The following is an 18,518-nucleotide window of genomic DNA, read 5'->3' as shown; positions in this document are numbered from 1 at the left end:
GGATCTCAGGTCCTTGTGCATTATGTGGCCTTCTAGTAACATTCTGTTGGATACAATGAGATTGCACCTTGGTGTAGTGGATAGAGAGCCTGACAGAGAGAGGAAAGTCCGTAGTTTGATCCCAAGAGACATACCAAATGACATGAAATGATGCTACTTGTTGTTGCACTGCCTGGCACATGGCATTGACAGATGAAACAAGCCATGGTAAGCTAGGAGTCAGTAGTCAGTATACTTTGTCTGAGTGGGGTATCCATGTTAAATTGCGGCATGGTATCTCAGTGGACTAGCTCTATAAAACCGGACTAGTACATGCAGCCATACACTGGTGCATGCATGTTGCTATATAAGTGCAATAAACTTGAACAATACCTTCCCACAAACAGTCCGGTTACCCTACATCTGCCGTAACAGACAGGGTCAGCATTGTGTGCTCACAAATATAGTGGCTAAAACTATTACTGGTTTGTAAAATTTGCATAGCAACACAGCTGCAATCTGGTAACCTGTTTTTCAAGTGCAATAAGTTGTGAGGGAATCCGTATCAAGTGGACACTCTTCGAATACATAATGAAAAGTATGTGTCTGGTTTTTCTCTTATGGAAGAGTGAGGGAACGACCAAGTTGGCAGGATTGTTACACAATTATGGGCATACCCCTCCATTGGGTTGTGGTTAAGCAAACAAATGAAACTTTTTGGGTCTGTTACCGCATGCAACGGGAGAATCTATTTCTATTGCATAGGGGAGTGTGACACTGTGCACGTTGAGTTCATGTTCTGCATGTGACGACTGGCCATGAGGCAAATCTTCCTTCATTGCTGTTCTTCTGGACAGAACGGATAACGCAGAAGACCTTTATGATGACAGGAAGTATAATTGTGATTTTACATTAACTGGTGAGATCTTTTCCATGTCAAAAGCTGAGGGTGGTATGTGTTTGTATGCATCCATATATGCTGTTCTGTTAAAACTAACGCGACCCGTGAAGATCTGTGTAGAAAAGGTCTTCAGCAAACCATGCTTGCCGTAAAAGGCGACTATGTTTGTCGTAAGAGGCGACTAACGGGATCGGGTAGTCAGGCTCGCTGACTTGGTTGATGCTTGTCATCAATCCCAATTGCGTGGATCGATGCTCATGATATCAATCACTGGGTTGTCTGGAACAGACTCGATTAGTTACAGACTGCCGTCATATACCTGGCATATTGCTAAGTGCGGTGTTAGACAACAAACAAGCAAACAAACAAAACAAACATTTCATGATGGCCTGGACTGTGCGTCAGGGTATAGACGACACGAATAGCGACCCATGGCGTCACGGGCCCAGCTCCCCGAGCCTAATCTTGGTGGGTCCTTCCGAAAATAGTGGGTATGGGCGGGGGTGGGGGTGGGGGTGGGGCTTTCTGACATGGAGTAACTTAAGATACCTGATTTGTGATTTAAACATTTTTATTCGATTCCATCTGTCGTAAAGAGCAAAATAGCTGTGAAAGTGATGTGAATGGAAAGCAGTCATGACACCGGGTGTTCGCGAAAAGGATAAGCATGTCCTACACATGCAGCACCCGCCAATCACACAATTCGAAAGAGGCGACTAACGGGATCGGGTGGTCAGGCTCGCTGACTTGGTTGATGCATGTCATCAATCCCAATTGCGTGGATCGATGCTCATGATATCAGTCACTGGGTTGTCTGGTCCAGACTCGATTAAATACAGACCGCCATCATATAGCTGGAATATTGCTGAGTGCGGCGTTAAACAACAAACAATCAATCAATAAAACTAACTCACTCGGTGATTAGTTGATCAAGTTCAGTCAGCGGTTCGTGGCTATGAAGAGTAGTATCCCACAGCTGCGCCAGGATCCGCTGGTCTGAGACAAATCTTATAGGCAGAATCTTTAGGTGTTAATGTGATATACGTGCTCGTTGATTTGAGCAAAGTGATGAAATGTAAGAACTGTGTCATTTCTGCTTTCCTCGACCAATAAACTGACACTCCGTGTTACAACTGATAGACCATTCAAGTCGGCATAAAACACAAAATCATTCACTCACGAAATGGTAGAGATCCACTTATCCAGACTCACAAAGTGTGTTCACAACCCAGACAGACAATTGCAAGCATTGGACGAATGAACCGTTCTGCGGACTCAATTGGACAAGCTAAAGTAGACACAATTTATGGATAACAACTTCTTTAATACTGTTAAGGCGACGTTTCGTTATAGATCCTTACACCGTTGGCAAGCAAGACTGTATTACAGTATTAAAGAAGTTGTTATCCATAAATTGTGTCTACTTTGTCATCCGACAACTTCTAAGTAATGACTATCAAAAAATGGATAAGAAAGTTTGTTTGTTGTTTAACACCGCACTCAGCAATATGCCAGCTGTTTGGCGGCGGTCTGTAAACAATCGAATCTGGACTAGACATTCCAGTGTTTGACATCATGGGCATCGAACTACACAATTGGGATACGTTGACATGCATCAACCAAGTCAACGAATCTGCCCACCCGATACCGTCGGTCGCCTATACGACACGCATGGTTTGCTGCATGTTTCCGAGACAAGAGTGTCAACGAGCCTTCATCAAAGTCTAGTTGTGAAAACTAGACTTTGATACAGGCGAGCGGACAGTCTTGCCTTTGGAAGATGGGGTTGCTGAAGATCAATTCTAACCTGGATCTTCACGGGAGGTTAAGATAGTCATAGAGTGAGTCTTTGAAATATGAAATATGCCAGGCTGCCATCAGGGCTCACAGACTTTAGAAGCTGCAGGCCATAATTAAACTCTTCAGGTCCTCATTTATTTGTGATAAATACATCGAGATGAAATTTACTGCAGGACATAATGACCCATACAAGTTTGAAACTACGGGTCCGTCACGAGAACTACCTGCCACGGTCCTAAGGACAGGCGCTTCTTTCGCACGCTGTAGTCATACCGAAGAAATCACAACAAGAATCAGAAATTTTCGTTCTTTATTCCCCGTTAGAACACAAAGCAGGGATAGTCGGTCACACTGATTGCGTAACATTCCCTGCACGGGAGCAGGGCGCCCAAACACAACAAAATAAGTTAACCTGAACTAATCTCTTAGGGCATGCTTCATGTAAGCGTAGATTAATTGAATGCATTTATACAGTCTACGGCAGCTAAGGTATTGATTGCAGTTGCCCGTATTATGGATAATGTGTAAGTATTTCCAAGATTACATACTTTCTCAAGCACTATATTTCAGTTGGGTCCAAATAATGCAACGAAAGGGGTTTTCATAGGAATATGCTTCAAGGCTGTGATATAATACACCAAGAAACATCGTTTCCTGATTTGTCTACTTTACGGAAGAATGAAAATTTGATCCAGATTTCCACCGTACGTGTATGTTAAATTATCGTTGTTCATTCCTAGCCGCTGTTCAACAGGTACAAAATCCTTATGTACACGAGTTGATTACGTGAATATATGGCACAGCAAACGATACAACTGAATACAAAGGTTTGTACAAGAGACACAGACTTGCGTAAACAATCACAGTTAGAGCGTATGGATTATTAGTGACAAGTAGAGACAGTTTCACAGTCATTGCTTGGTAAATGTATAATGTAACAAAAAATGGTTTTGATAGGCAGAACGCGATATATATGCTATACACTATATAAGTACATACCAATCGATAAAGGGTACCGTTACATACCAATCGATAAAGGGTATTGTTTCGACGAAAACACGCACAATGGACAGGTACGCCCTATCCAGGCTTCCAGTGATGGCTTTCATATCTATAATAGTATACTTGAACACTATATGTTTCTCATTGACGAATAATGCTTATATTAAACTGAAGTTACGAACACAAGATAATATAAATTCTGTTTGTACTGGTAAACATAAAAAGTATAGACATTGCTCATTTTACAGTTTCTCATTTCGGTTCGCGAAGAGGAAGTCGGAGATACTATTAAACAATTTGTTGAATGGCAATGTGACAGCCTTCGACATTGTGTCACAAACAACGTACATATATACACGTACAAAGATCAACAGCTTCACAAACTAGAACAGCTATTGAAGGACTAAGTGTGTAAATTACTGCACTGCACACTAATTCTTGCATATCCACAAATGATATAATTCGTATTCACTGACGTTTCGAAATGTCACTAGCGAGACTATCACCATGTTGATGCACTGAATGCTTTTTTCTAAAGTGCATCTTGCGGTTCACTTCAAATCAAACGAAATATAATTTCATTTAACTAGATTTGTCCACGTGGCGAAATGATGATTGATAGTTTTAATTATTGCTATGTGGTAACACACAAACGCTGGCGAAATCAGGGTTAGTTCAATCATTAACACTCTGAATATGTACAAACCCCATCTGTTTCTAACGCTCATGTCATCCAACACTTTCAGCAGAATCACGAAGAGTTACCTCCCCTTACACAAACATCCTTACAAGCCTATTTCTATCGCGTCTCTCCGACAGCTAGACTCTGCCGGTCTAATACAAGTGTACTGTTTTCTCGATGACAATACAATGAGGCCAAACCAGGCCCCAAAGTGCCGCAAGCACTCCTAATAAAGTTCCTTGTCTAGCCTAAGGTTGATATACGAACCAATACATTGCACACATCGGTGTCTCTGATTATGCCAGCTCCCGTTAATACTGTTTTGGACTTGTGTTGGTATGGTGTGACTTCTAAGAATTACTTCTGTGAAGACTTATTAAAGTATACCAATCGAAACTGGTTAATGTGAATCATGAAAACATAACCAGAGATCAAGGAGGAAGCACCCAATGACATCAACTATTGGCGTTGGCATAATCCAAGGCAGCAGCACCATCAGCAGAATATCATGTCGTCATGCCGGTCCCATTCTCTAGCGCCAAGAATGGTAAACCGCCAGCTGCACAGCATCAATGGCAATGACAGAAGCACCAATGGTGAAGGATATTCGCATTGTCCTGAACATCCATTGCTGTACATCCAGAACACCGTGATGATGGACGAATGGTCACCAGCGGTCACAACTGGTCTTGCAATTCACTATCGCAGGACCATTTCGACGTGGTGAAATGTGTGACGATAGTATGTCCTTTATGATGTCCATCTGAAATGGATCCAAGATGGCGACCAGGATGCTGTAAGATCACTTCTCCTGTTGGATATTTCTAGAAGTCGGTGGCCCCACTGACGGCTGGGGCAGGCTGGGTGATAATCTTGATCTTAGGCCTGGAGGACCCTTGGCTCTGACTCTGGCTGTGGTTGTTCTGGAGGGGAGGATCTGTGGAACAGGTATACATTAAAGAATATTGACTACAGCATCAACTCGCTTTGTTGCTTGTAGACGAAGGCGACATAAATGCACCTTATGAATTGTGTGTCATCGTGCCCAAACGAGTGGGACGTTGTTCCAACTATCAACCACTAGTTAGTCTGTCGGTGTCAAACAACATTCATGCACTCTCGAAATATCATACCCCAAGACACCATCTTGTCTCGATGCTACTGCAGACAGGGAGGGAGGGAGTCAACACGTTCCCAATAACACTAGGATCTGTGTTCAGTCTTGGGTCAGGAAAACTGGCGGATGGTCACGTGGCAATCGATGTAGCCGTGAAGCACACATTTCACCCAAGCACTACCATGGTTCTCATTCCTGAATCCTTACAATTATACGATCTGCCTCACTAAAAAACGTTTATCCTCAAACCGAATGATTCAGTAGCGCGGGCTTCTTCCAGACTGTTCATCCATCCGAACACAAATTGTTTGTTTGTTGTTTAACGCTGCACTCAGCAATATTCCAGCTATATGACGGCGGTCTTTAAACAATCCGAGTCCGGACCAGCCATTCCAGTGATTGACATCATGAACAAGGATCCACGCAGTTGGGATCGATGATATGCATCAACCAAGTCAGCTGGCCTGACCACCCGATCCCGTTAGTCGCCTCTTATGACAAACATAGTTTGCTGAAGACCTATTCTCACCCGGATCTTCACGGGTCAACACTAATTGTAGTGACGTGATTATAACAACTTACCATTAGGGTTTTCGGGAGTATCGTCCCCTACTGCCCTCTGCAAGGACTTGAAGACGCGGGAGGGAATGTGACCCCCCTTATAACGTACATCCCTGATTTCATCTGGGTTGAGCGTCTCTGGAAGACCATCATCCTCATCCTCTTCCTTCTTGGCCGACCTCACAGGCATTTCTGAAACATTGACAACGGTGATGTTAAAGAATGTTTTTTGGACGTAAACTGATATTAACGGTTCTAAAAGAGATCACTTTCCTGTCGTGGTTAACTCCCGTGGTCATGCGCCCTCAAATTCGTCTATTTTAATCAGAGGCATGCTATTTAAATTTGAAACTTCCTATATTTTCAAAAACACATGGTAGAAATCTTCACTTGTAAATAAAACATTTCAGCTTCAAGGTCAACACCTCCACCCTCGCGTGAGTATACTTACGTTCTACTTGTGTGTCGAGCTCAGCCCATGATTTAAGTACACGGAAGGAGGGGGAAGGAATGTGTTTCCCTTTGTATCGTATTGAAGTCTCGTCATAGTTGCCCACTCGTTCTAGTTGCTGCTCCGTAACTGTACAAATACAATATGTCAACATAACACAATCACATATTGTCAACACATAACAAACACAATATATCCACACTTTACAAACAATATATCCACACTTTACAAACAACATGTCAACATAATACAATGACAATATATCAACACTTTACGAACAATACATCAACACTTAACAATCACAATGTTCAACACTATACAGATATATAGAGTCGACATTTTGTTAATGTCATAAGTGCCCGTACTACAATAAGAAGACAGAAACATGGACTTTCATTACCATAAGACTCACATAATGTACATTGTATTTTTGAAACGAGCCCCCCCCCCCCCCCCCCCCCCCCCCCCCCTTCAACTGATCGGGCAATTATATCGTAAGAAACGTCCCTGGACAAGAAAACAGAACTACAAAGACAAGAAAGAAAAACAACAACATGACAGCCACATCGGATTGTCAACAGATATTTTCTAAATCTTTTCATGTTTTAATCAAGGTGCTCAGCTTATTTGATGCACTTCGCAATGTAAGACTCGTTTAATCACAATATAGATCATGATTATCGATCAGATCGTCTTGACTGGGCGCCACCGATTTGTTTGAAGCAAAAGCAAGTGATACGAGAGGTTGAATCTGATTGATCCATAAAGCGGCGTTAAACCCACCTGGTCAGTCACTCTTTGCTCAGTAACAGAAAGTACCTGATAATGATGTAAATGTTGACAAAGTCTATGTTATGTCATGTGTATGAACTCTTATTCATATTATTCAGAAAACTCAACCATGTATATGCATATTATTCTGAAAACTCAACCATGTACGCAGTCTGAGCCTTCTTCAACAGGAAGAATAGGCAAATGTGTTTTTTTACTACACACAGGAGACAAATGCAAGTACATTTATTTACAGTGTATTCACTAAACCTTATACTTTTAACCTTTTGAACAGTAAAACCACACAGCTGTGACGAATGTACATGGATGGTGGTATGCCACATCAGGAGGTTTGACAGGTCTATTTGAAGAAACCACAGTCACAGCACTTGCAAACCTTCCGAGAACCACTTTCAGTGAACTTTATCTGAACTTATATATTTTAGGAAACAAGTACAGTTCATTTTTGCGTCTGTGTTTTCAAAGCTGTTTTGTGTAATCTGAAATGTGTCGGTAATGGATATGTTTGAAGGAGGAATTTGTATGGAGTGGAAATAAAATGCATGTTTTATACAGAATTTGGATCTTGTTTTACTCTTTAGTTAATTGCCATGTTTGTTTGTTTGTTTGTTTGTTTGTTTATTGTTTAATTCCACACTCGGCAATATTCGAGCTATATGACGGCGGTCTGCAAATAATCGAGTCTGGACCAGACAATCTTGTGATTGATATCATGAGCATCGATCCACGCAATTGGGATTTATGACATGCATCAGCCAAGTCAGTGAGCTTGACCACCCGATCACGTTAGTCGCCTTTTTACGACAAGCATAGTCGCCTTTTTACAGCAAATATGGGTTGCTGAAGACCTATTCTACCCCAGAAATTCACGGGTCAATTGCTATGTAGGATATCAGGTCCTTGTGGATTATGTGGCCTTCTAGTAACATTCTGTTGGATACAATGAGATTGCACCCTGGTGTAGTGGATAGAGAGCCTGACAGAGAGAGGAAAGTCCGTAGTTTGATCCTAAGACATACCAAGTGACATGAAATGACGCTACTTGTTGTTGCACTGCCTGGCGCATGGCATTGACAGATAAAACAAGCCATGGTAAGCTAGGAGTCAGTAGTCAGTATACTTTGTCTGAGTGGGGTATCCATGTTAAATTGTGGCATGGTATCTCAGTGGACTAGCTCTATAAAACCGGCATAAAACTGGACTAGTACATGCAGCCACACACTGGTGCATGCATGTTGCTATATAAGTGCAATAATCTTGAACAATACCTTCCCACAAACAGTCCGGTTACCCTACATCTGCCGTAACAGACAGGGTCAGTATTGTGTGCTCACATATATAGTGGCTAAAGCTATTACTGGTTTGTAAAATTTGCAAAGCAACACTGCTGCAATCTGGTAACCTGTTTTTCAAGTGCAATAAGTTGTGAGGGAATCCGTATCAAGTGGACACTCTTCGAATACATAATGAAAAGTATGTGTCTGGTTTTTCTCTTATGGAAGAGTGAGGGAACGACCAAGTTGGCAGGATTGTTACACAATTATGGGCATACCCCTCCATTGGGTTGTGGTTAAGCAAACAAATGAAACTTTTTGGGTCTGTTACCGCATGCAACGGGAGAATCTATTTCTATTGCATAGGGGAGTGTGACACTGTGCACGTAGAGTTCATGTTCTGCATGTGACGACTGGCCATGAGGCAAATCTTCCTTCATTGCTGTTCTTCTGGACAGAACGGATAACGCAGAAGACCTTTATGATGACAGGACGTATAATTGGGATTTCACATTAACTGGTGAGATCTTTTCCATGTCAAAAGCTGAGGGTGGTATGTGTTTGTATGCATCCATATATGCTGTTCTGTTAAAACTAACGCGACCCGTGAAGATCTGTGTAGAAAAGGTCTTCAGCAAACCATGCTTGCCGTAAAAGGCGACTATGTTTGTCGTAAGAGGCGACTAACGGGATCGGGTAGTCAGGCTCGCTGACTTGGTTGATGCTTGTCATCAATCCCAATTGCGTGGATCGATGCTCATGATATCAATCACTGGATTGTCTGGTACAGACTCGATTAGTTACAGACTGCCGTCATATACCTGGCATATTGCTAAGTGCGGTGTTAGACAACAAACAAGCAAACAAACAAAACAAACATTTCATGATGGCCTGGACTGTGCGTCAGGGTATAGACGACACGAATAGCGACCCATGGCGTCACGGGCCCAGCTCCCCGAGCCTAATCTTGGTGGATCCTTCCGAAAATAGTGGGTATGGGCGGGGGTGGGGTGGTGGGGGTGGGGGTTGGGGTGGGGCTCTCTGACATGGAATAACTAAAGATACCTGATTTGTGATTTAAACATTTTTATTCGATTCCATCTGTCGTAAAGAGCAAAATAGCTGTGAAAGTGATGTGAATGGAAAGCAGTCATGACACCGGGTGTTCGCGAAAAGGATAAGCATGTCCTGCACATGCAGCACCCGCCAATCACACAATTCGTAAGAGGCGACTAACGGGATCGGGTGGTCAGGCTCGCTGACTTGGTTGATGCATGTCATCAATCCCAATTGCGTGGATCGATGCTCATGATATCAATCACTGGGTTGTCTCGTCCAGACTCGATTAAATACAGACCGCCATCATATAGCTGGAGTCTTGCCTTTGGAAGATGGGGTTGCTGAAGATCAATTCTAACCTGGATCTTCACGGGAGGTTAAGATAGTCATAGAGTGAGTCTTTGAAATATGAAATATGCCAGGCTGCCATCAGGGCTCACAGACTTTAGAAGCTGCAGGCCATAATTAAACTCTTCAGGCCCTCATTTATTTGTGATAAATACATCGAGATGAAATTTACTGCAGGACATAATGACCCATACAAGTTTGAAACTACGGGTCCGTCACGAGAACTACCTGCCACGGTCCTAAGGACAGGCGCTTCTTTCGCACGCTGTAGTCATACCGAAGAAATCACAACAAGAATCAGAAATTTTCGTTCTTTATTCCCCGTTAGAACACAAAGCAGGGATAGTCGGTCACACTGATTGCGTAACATTCCCTGCACGGGAGCAGGGCGCCCAAACACAACAAAATAAGTTAACCTGAACTAATCTCTTAGGGCATGCTTCATGTAAGCGTAGATTAATTGAATGCATTTATACAGTCTATGGCAGCTAAGGTATTGATTGCAGTTGCCCGTATTATGGATAATGTGTAAGTATTTCCAAGATTACATACTTTCTCAAGCACTATATTTCAGTTGGGTCCAAATAATGCAACGAAAGGGGTTTTCATAGGAATATGCTTCAAGGCTGTGATATAATATACCAAGAAACATCGTTTCCTGATTTGTCTACTTTACGGAAGAATGAAAATTTGATCCAGATTTCCACCGTACGTGTATGTTAAATTATCGTTGTTCATTCCTAGCCGCTGTTCAACAGGTACAAAATCCTTATGTACACGAGTTGATTACGTGAATATATGGCACAGCAAACGATACAACTGAATACAAAGGTTTGTACAAGAGACACAGACTTGCGTAAACAATCACAGTTAGAGCGTATGGATTATTAGTGACAAGTAGAGACAGTTTCACAGTCATTGCTTGGTAAATGTATAATGTAACAAAAAATGGTTTTGATAGGCAGAACGCGATATATATGCTATACACTATATAAGTACATACCAATCGATAAAGGGTACCGTTACATACCAATCGATAAAGGGTATTGTTTCGACGAAAACACGCACAATGGACAGGTACGCCCTATCCAGGGTTCCAGTGATGGCTTTCATATCTATAATAGTATACTTGAACACTATATGTTTCTCATTGACGAATAATGCTTGTCTTAAACTGAAGTTACGAACACAAGATAATATAAATTCTGTTTGTACTGGTAAACATAAAAGTATAGACATTGCTCATTTTACAGTTTCTCATTTCGGTTCGCGAAGAGGAAGTCGGAGATACTATTAAACAATTTGTTGAATGGCAATGTGACAGCCTTCGACATTGTGTCACAAACAACGTACATATATACACGTACAAAGATCAACAGCTTCACAAACTAGAACAGCTATTGAAGGACTAAGTGTGTAAATTACTGCACTGCACACTAATTCTTGCATATCCACAAATGATATAATTCGTATTCACTGACGTTTCGAAATGTCACTAGCGAGACTATCACCATGTTGATGCACTGAATGCTTTTTTCTAAAGTGCATCTTGCGGTTCACTTCAAATCAAACGAAATATAATTTCATTTAACTAGATTTGTCCACGTGGCGAAATGATGATTGATAGTTTTAATTATTGCTATGTGGTAACACACAAACGCTGGCGAAATCAGGGTTAGTTCAATCATTAACACTCTGAATATGTACAAACCCCATCTGTTTCTAACGCTCATGTCATCCAACACTTTCAGCAGAATCACGAAGAGTTACCTCCCCTTACACAAACATCCTTACAAGCCTATTTCTATCGCGTCTCCCCGACAGCTAGACTCTGTCGGTCTAATACAAGTGTACTGTTTTCTCGATGACAATACAATGAGGCCAAACCAGGCCCCAAAGTGCCGCAAGCACTCCTAATAAAGTTCCTTGTCTAGCCTAAGGTTGATATACGAACCAATACATTGCACACATCGGTGTCTCTGATTATGCCAGCTCCCGTTAATACTGTTTTGGACTTGTGTTGGTATGGTGTGACTTCTAAGAATTACTTCTGTGAAGACTTATTAAAGTATACCAATCGAAACTGGTTAATGTGAGTCATGAAAACATAACCAGAGATCGAGGAGGAAGCACCCAATGACATCAACTATTGGCGTCGGCATAATCCAAGGCAGCAGCACCATCAGCAGAATATCATGTCGTCATGCCGGTCCCATTCTCTAGCGCCAAGAATGGTAAACCGCCAGCTGCACAGCATCAATGGCAATGACAGAAGCACCAATGGTGAAGGATATTCGCATTGTCCTGAACATCCATTGCTGTACATCCAGAACACCGTGATGATGGACGAATGGTCACCAGCGGTCACAACTGGTCTTGCAATTCACTATCGCAGGACCATTTCGACGTGGTGAAATGTGTGACGATAGTTTGTCCTTTATGATGTCCATCTGAAATGGATCCAAGATGGCGACCAGGATGCTGTAAGATCACTTCTCCTGTTGGATATTTCTAGAAGTCGGTGGCCCCACTGACGGCTGGGGCAGGCTGGGTGATAATCTTGATCTTAGGCCTGGAGGACCCTTGGCTCTGACTCTGGCTGTGGTTGTTCTGGAGGGGAGGATCTGTGGAACAGGTATACATTAAAGAATATTGACTACAGCATCAACTCGCTTTGTTGCTTGTAGACGAAGGCGACATAAATGCACCTTATGAATTGTGTGTCATCGTGCCCAAACGAGTGGGACGTTGTTCCAACTATCAACCACTAGTTAGTCTGTCGGTGTCAAACAACATTCATGCACTCTCGAAATATCATACCCCAAGACACCACCTTGTCCTGATGCTACTGCAGACAGGGAGGGAGGGAGTCAACACGTTCCCAATAACACTAGGATCTGTGTTCAGTCTTGGGTCAGGCAAACTGGCGGATGGTCACGTGGCAATCGATGTAGCCGTGAAGCACACAGGTTACCAAAGCACTACCATGGTTCTCAATCCTGAATCCTTACAATTATACGATCTGCCTCACTAAATAACGTTTATCCTCAAACCGAATGATTCAGTAGCGCGGGCTTCTTCCAGACTGTTCATCCATCCGAACACAAATTGATTGTTTGTTGTTTAACGCTGCACTCAGCAATATTCCAGCTATATGACGGCGGTCTTTAAATAATGGAGTCCGGACCAGACATTCCAGTGATTGACATCATGAACAAGGATCAACGCAATTGAGATCGATGACATGCATCAACCAAGTCAGCTGTTCCCGTTAGTCGCCTCTTATGACAAACATAGTTTGCTGAAGACCTATTCTCACCCGGATCATCACGGGTCAACACTAATTGTAGTGACGTGATTATAACAACTTACCATTAGGGTTTTCGGGAGTATCGTCCCCTACTGCCCTCTGCAAGGACTTGAAGACGCGGGAGGGAATGTGACCCCCCTTATAACGTACATCCCTGATTTCATCTGGGTTGAGCGTCTCTGGAAGACCATCATCCTCATCCTCTTCCTTCTTGGCCGACCTCACAGGCATTTCTGAAACGTTGACAACGGTGATGTTAAAGAATGTTTTTTGGACGTAAACTGATATTAACGGTTCTAAAAGAGATCACTTTCCTGTCATGGTTAACTCCCGTGGTCATGCGCCCTCCAAATCGGTAATTTTAATCAGAGGCATGCTATTTAAATTTGAAACTTCCTATATTTTAAAAAAACACATGGTAGAAATCTTCACTTGTAAAAAATACATTTCAGCTTCAAGGTCAATACCTCACCCTTCCACCACCCCCACCCTCGCGTGAGTATACTTACGTTCTACTTGTGTGTCGAGCTCAGCCCATGATTTAAGTACACGGAAGGAGGGGGAAGGAATGTGTTTCCCTTTGTATCGTATTGAAGTCTCGTCATAGTTGCCCACTCGTTCTGGTTGCTGCTCCGTAACTGTACAAACACAATATGTCAACATAACACAATCACATATTGTCAACACATAACAAACACAATATATCCACACTTTACAAACAATATATCCACACTTTACAAACAACATGTCAACATAATACAATGACAATATATCAACACTTTATGAACAATATGTCAACACTTTACACAAAAGCAATACATCAACACTTAACAATCACAATGTTCAACACTATACAGATATATAGAGTCGACATTTTGTTTATGTCATAAGTGCCCGTACTACAATAAGAAGACAGAAACATAGACTTTCATTACTATAAGACTCACATAATGGGAAATTACTTGGAAATGTGTTAACAGAGAACATTCACTACTTCAACATCAACACATTTTATTTTTGAAACGAGGTTGCCCCAAAAATGATTTGTCATTAACCCAATTTTTTTCAGAATATCCAGCATGTTAAAGGAACATTTGTTTTATTTAAAAAAAATATGAGGCAAAGGTATTCTTTCTGGTATTCTGGTGCACATTATTCTTTAAAAAAAAGTCCCCTCACCTCCCCCGAGTATCAACTGATCGGTCAATTATATCGTAAGAAACGTCCCTGGACAAGAAAAATGAACTAGAAAGACAAGAAAGAAAAACAACAACATGACAGCCATATTGGATTATAAGCAAAGCTGAGCATGCATACTACAGTTGTTAGTGTGCACATGATGATCAGTCACTGTCACTGTAAGCTTTCATGTGTGATGAAAGTACACAACTGACGATTTCATGATTCCAAGCGGAAATGACGTTATGGTGACGTCACCAATGACGTGCCCTAACCTGATTGGTCCTCTTCACTTCCTCCTTGACTGTCCGTACCGTTTTTGGCAGCATACTTATGGAGCTTCTGGAAGGACCTTGACGGTATGTCGGTGTCGTTGTTTAGTCCTGAAAACCTCATTTCATCATCTTCCGAATTGTGGCGCAACAATGGGTTCCTCTGCCGTCTAGGCTTGTCTGTGGGTAGTTAGCCGAAAGGTAAGAACAAGTTCAAGCAGGACGGCTTCATGTTAAGACAATATGAATATTTTAGCGATGGGACATCTTCCCAAGGACTCTTGCAGAACTAGGCCGGAATTTCGGAGTGATGTATTGACTAGACTAACGAGTCTATGCATAGTCTAAACAAATTCGCAATGTAACGAAATCGACATCCGGTTTGTAAACTGACGTGCAGATTTCGGTCGATTGCAGGATTTGAAAAGCATGTTTACCGTAAACTGAGCGTCGACAGATATTTTCCAAATCTTTTCAAGTTTTTTATCAATGTGCTCAAGTACTTCCCGAGGTGAGACCCGTTTAATTACAATATCAATTTTGATTATCGATCAGTCGTCGCTGCCATCATGTTTAAGGCAAATGCAAGTTATGTGATAGTTGGAATCTGATTGGTCAATAGAAGGGGTATAGAAGGGACATAACTCGTAATAGCCACTGGTGGCAGTACCATCGAGACACGAAATTCCAGCCTTGTTCGGCAAGGGTGGAAACTGAACTTATATAGTCAGTTAGCTCCCTTGCCTCGGGATGATGGCGATGGGGCTACAGATGGGAATGTGGTAATTGAATAAAACAATTAGTAAAATAACACCATGCTTGAACCACACCAAAACAGCTAGAGTGTATTTCGTGCTATGTAAGCCTTGACAACAATTATTTTATTACAACAGTTTCACTAAGATATGATCTCTACGGTATTACTACAATATGGCTAACTAATAATCTAAATATAAAGGTCGACACCAATTACACCCTGGAGCACATCTGAGACCTGTACCTCCTGATCCCAATGATACACGACAGAATTCTCTATTTCAGGAATGCAATGAATCCAACAAGAATAACGAAGTAGATCTTCCGAGCCATATTCATATCTCAACACCTGTTTCCCTCTGACTGACACGAGTAGAACTGTGGCGGATGTTGACTTATGCAAGACGAGCCATTACCATGGATACTACACTTAATGGCATTATCGTGATTACGATAATATTTTATCAAAAGTGTTTTCAGTAAATGGCCAGTTTCGTCTGTCATCACCCCTGTCTATTTAACCAGCTGCCCCTGACGCCGAGCCCAGCCTTGAATAGCTGTGAAATTGCTAATGCAGCTTAAATATCATTCACTCACTCACCCCGGAGCCACTACGCTGATATTTTCATTACTTATGTTCTTCACTTTCTTAGAAAACCTTTTATCACGAACTCTCAGAACAATCCTCATATTGTTAGCATTAAGGATGTCCAAGATATGTGGACAAAATATCTGAAACAAATCTATTCTAATGTTGATCCATCGATTCAGCCCGTTTCATTCTAAAGCATCTCATGTAGACGTATATATAACATGGTAAAGCTGACAAGAGGACATATAACAAGCCACTGAATCCAAAAAAGACGACACAGATGAACCATTAGACCTTCATTGACGCAGAGGACAACAAATCCTGAAGGCCATAACAATGACTTCGAACACAAAATTAAACGTTGATCCATCGATTCAGCCTCTGTTTCATTCTATGGATCTCATGAAGACGTAGATATAAACGGTAAAGCTAGAGAACATATAACAAGCCAGTGAATCCAAAAAAGATGATACAGATGAACCACTAGACCGCCATGGACGCAGAAGAGAACAAATTAATCACAAGATTAAGGCTCCAACTATGAACTTATGATTACGACCATACAATGCACTTAAAATATGAATGATTGTATTTACCCTGAGGAAATGACCGGATGTGTATGCCCCGAGCAATCTATACCAAGAATCTTGCATACAGAAGAAACCCAACTGGGTCCAAACATCAACAACTCCGGCATCAACGTCAACACACTCCTCACCTTCTTCCACTGGCCCCTGTTCATCCTTCTCCGTATCAGTCATCCACTGCAGGACCTTGAAGGACTTGGACTGTTTGTTAGGGTTGGAGCCCACGTTGAACTTAACTGGAGCTTCCTCATACTGCACCGGCTCCGGCAGCTTCCGGCCCTCGTTCTCCTGGAGGAACCGGTACGTTGGGGAGTCGCTGAACTCCTTCTTTGGCTTGTTGGGGAGACTGGAGAAAGAATAAACACAGCTGCCATCAAGTGGACAGTAAAGTTGATCCCGTTGTCTTATATGACGTTTGGTCGTCTATATTAAACGGAACCACATCGATAACGAATGCCGACACTAAGAGCCCGACCATTTGATATTCTTGGGGAGCTGCGAGATTTGTATCGAGATTAGATATTTTTTCTTGCCGTAAAAGGCGACTATGCTTGTCGTAAGAGGCGACTAACGGGGTCGGGTGGTAAGACTCGCTGACTTGGTTGATGCATGTCATCGTATCCCAAATGCATGGATCGATGCTCATGATATCAATCACTGGATTGTCTGGTCCAGACTCGATTATTCACAGAACGCCGTCATATAGCTGGCATATTGCTAAGTGCGGCGTTAGACAACAAACGAGCAAACAAACAAAACAAACAATGGCCTGATGGCCTGGACTGTGCGTCAGGTTATAGACGACACGAATAGCGACCCATGGCGTCACGGGCCCAGCTCCCCGAGCCTAATCTTGTGGTCCTTCCGAAAATAGTGGGTATGGGCGGGGGTGGGGTTGTGGGGCTGGGGTTGGTGCTTTCTGACATGGAGTAACTAAAGATACCTGATTTGTGATTTAAACATTTTTATTCGATTCCATTTGGCGTAAAGAGCAAAATAGCTGTAAAAGTGATGTGAATGGAAAGCAGTCATGACACAGGGTGTTCGCGGAAAGGATAAGCATGTCCTGCCCCACATGCAGCACCCGCCAATCACACAATTTGCATAAAAAAAGTATCAGTAGAAATCGCTTGATGCCGTACAGGAGTACACCTGCCATGCGATAACCTTTTCAAAATTGAGATAAATTGTTATGTTGAATTCCTTGCAATAAAAGTAATACACCACGACTGATAACTGGCCAGCTAACATCTGGTATAAATCTGGATAATAGTGCCCTGTCCACAAATCGTCCTTGAGAAGATTATGTAAGTACATATATACATTTCATGTTTCTATCCTGACATTTATCGAAAGCACAATAATGTTTATACACCTGCACGTGAATTGCGGCTGCTGTAAACAATTATATAACAATAAACCAGACAATCACACATCACATGATGCCTAGACTCCATAGGCTGGACCGAATCCGTGGTCTAGTGGTCTAGTGGTCTAGTGGACAGGGCTTATGTCCGGAGAGCGGAAGGTCGGGGCTTCGATACCAGCCGCGTCATACGAAAGATGTTACTTTTGTTACCCTGCCTGGCGCTCGGATTTATGGGGATAAAACAAAGACTGGTTGGCTTAGAGTTAGTTTTCTGTGTCTGAGTGGGGTATTCATGTTAACCCGCGGCTTGGTATATGAGCGGGGTACACTTAGTAATCGGCATTAGTCCGGACTAGTACAAGCAGACAGACAGACGTCGCTATATACGTGCGATAATCTGGAACGCGACGTTAAACCAAATTTCACCTCACCTCACCTCACCATAGGTAACGTGGGACTTAGAAAGGAGTTAGAAAAGGTCCCTTGT

The 18,518-nt window shown here is 42.3% G+C and overlaps 1 protein-coding gene across 6 annotated transcripts in view; it reads right to left on the bottom strand.

The window, feature by feature from the left end:
• Positions 1-2,976: 2,976 nt before the first annotated feature.
• LOC124138691 (ena/VASP-like protein) overlaps positions 2,977-18,518 on the bottom strand; it is a 65,763-nt gene continuing 50,221 nt past the window's right edge. For 3 of the 6 annotated variants that reach the window (XM_046505480.2, XM_046505488.2, XM_046505506.2), the window contains 7 exons: positions 16,794-17,008; positions 14,731-14,907; positions 13,786-13,914; positions 13,339-13,509; positions 6,494-6,622; positions 6,064-6,234; positions 2,977-5,301 (listed from right to left, as the gene is read on the bottom strand). In XM_046505480.2, the coding sequence (XP_046361436.2) occupies positions 5,189-5,301; positions 6,064-6,234; positions 6,494-6,622; positions 13,339-13,509; positions 13,786-13,914; positions 14,731-14,907; positions 16,794-17,008 (1,105 nt within the window). In that variant the 3' untranslated portion in view covers positions 2,977-5,188. Of the gene's footprint in view, positions 5,302-6,063; positions 6,235-6,493; positions 6,623-10,266; positions 12,591-13,338; positions 13,510-13,785; positions 13,915-14,730; positions 14,908-16,793; positions 17,009-18,518 lie in introns of those variants that run through there. The other 3 variants (XM_046505497.2, XM_048382706.1, XM_048382707.1) reach the window with 3 other exon arrangements.

Source organism: Haliotis rufescens, unplaced genomic scaffold (assembly GCF_023055435.1).
Source record: "Haliotis rufescens isolate VD_foot unplaced genomic scaffold, xgHalRufe1.0.p SCAF_40, whole genome shotgun sequence".
In the NCBI taxonomy this organism is placed as follows: Eukaryota; Metazoa; Mollusca; class Gastropoda; order Lepetellida; family Haliotidae; genus Haliotis; species Haliotis rufescens.
This window is presented reverse-complemented; position numbering and strand designations above follow the sequence as displayed.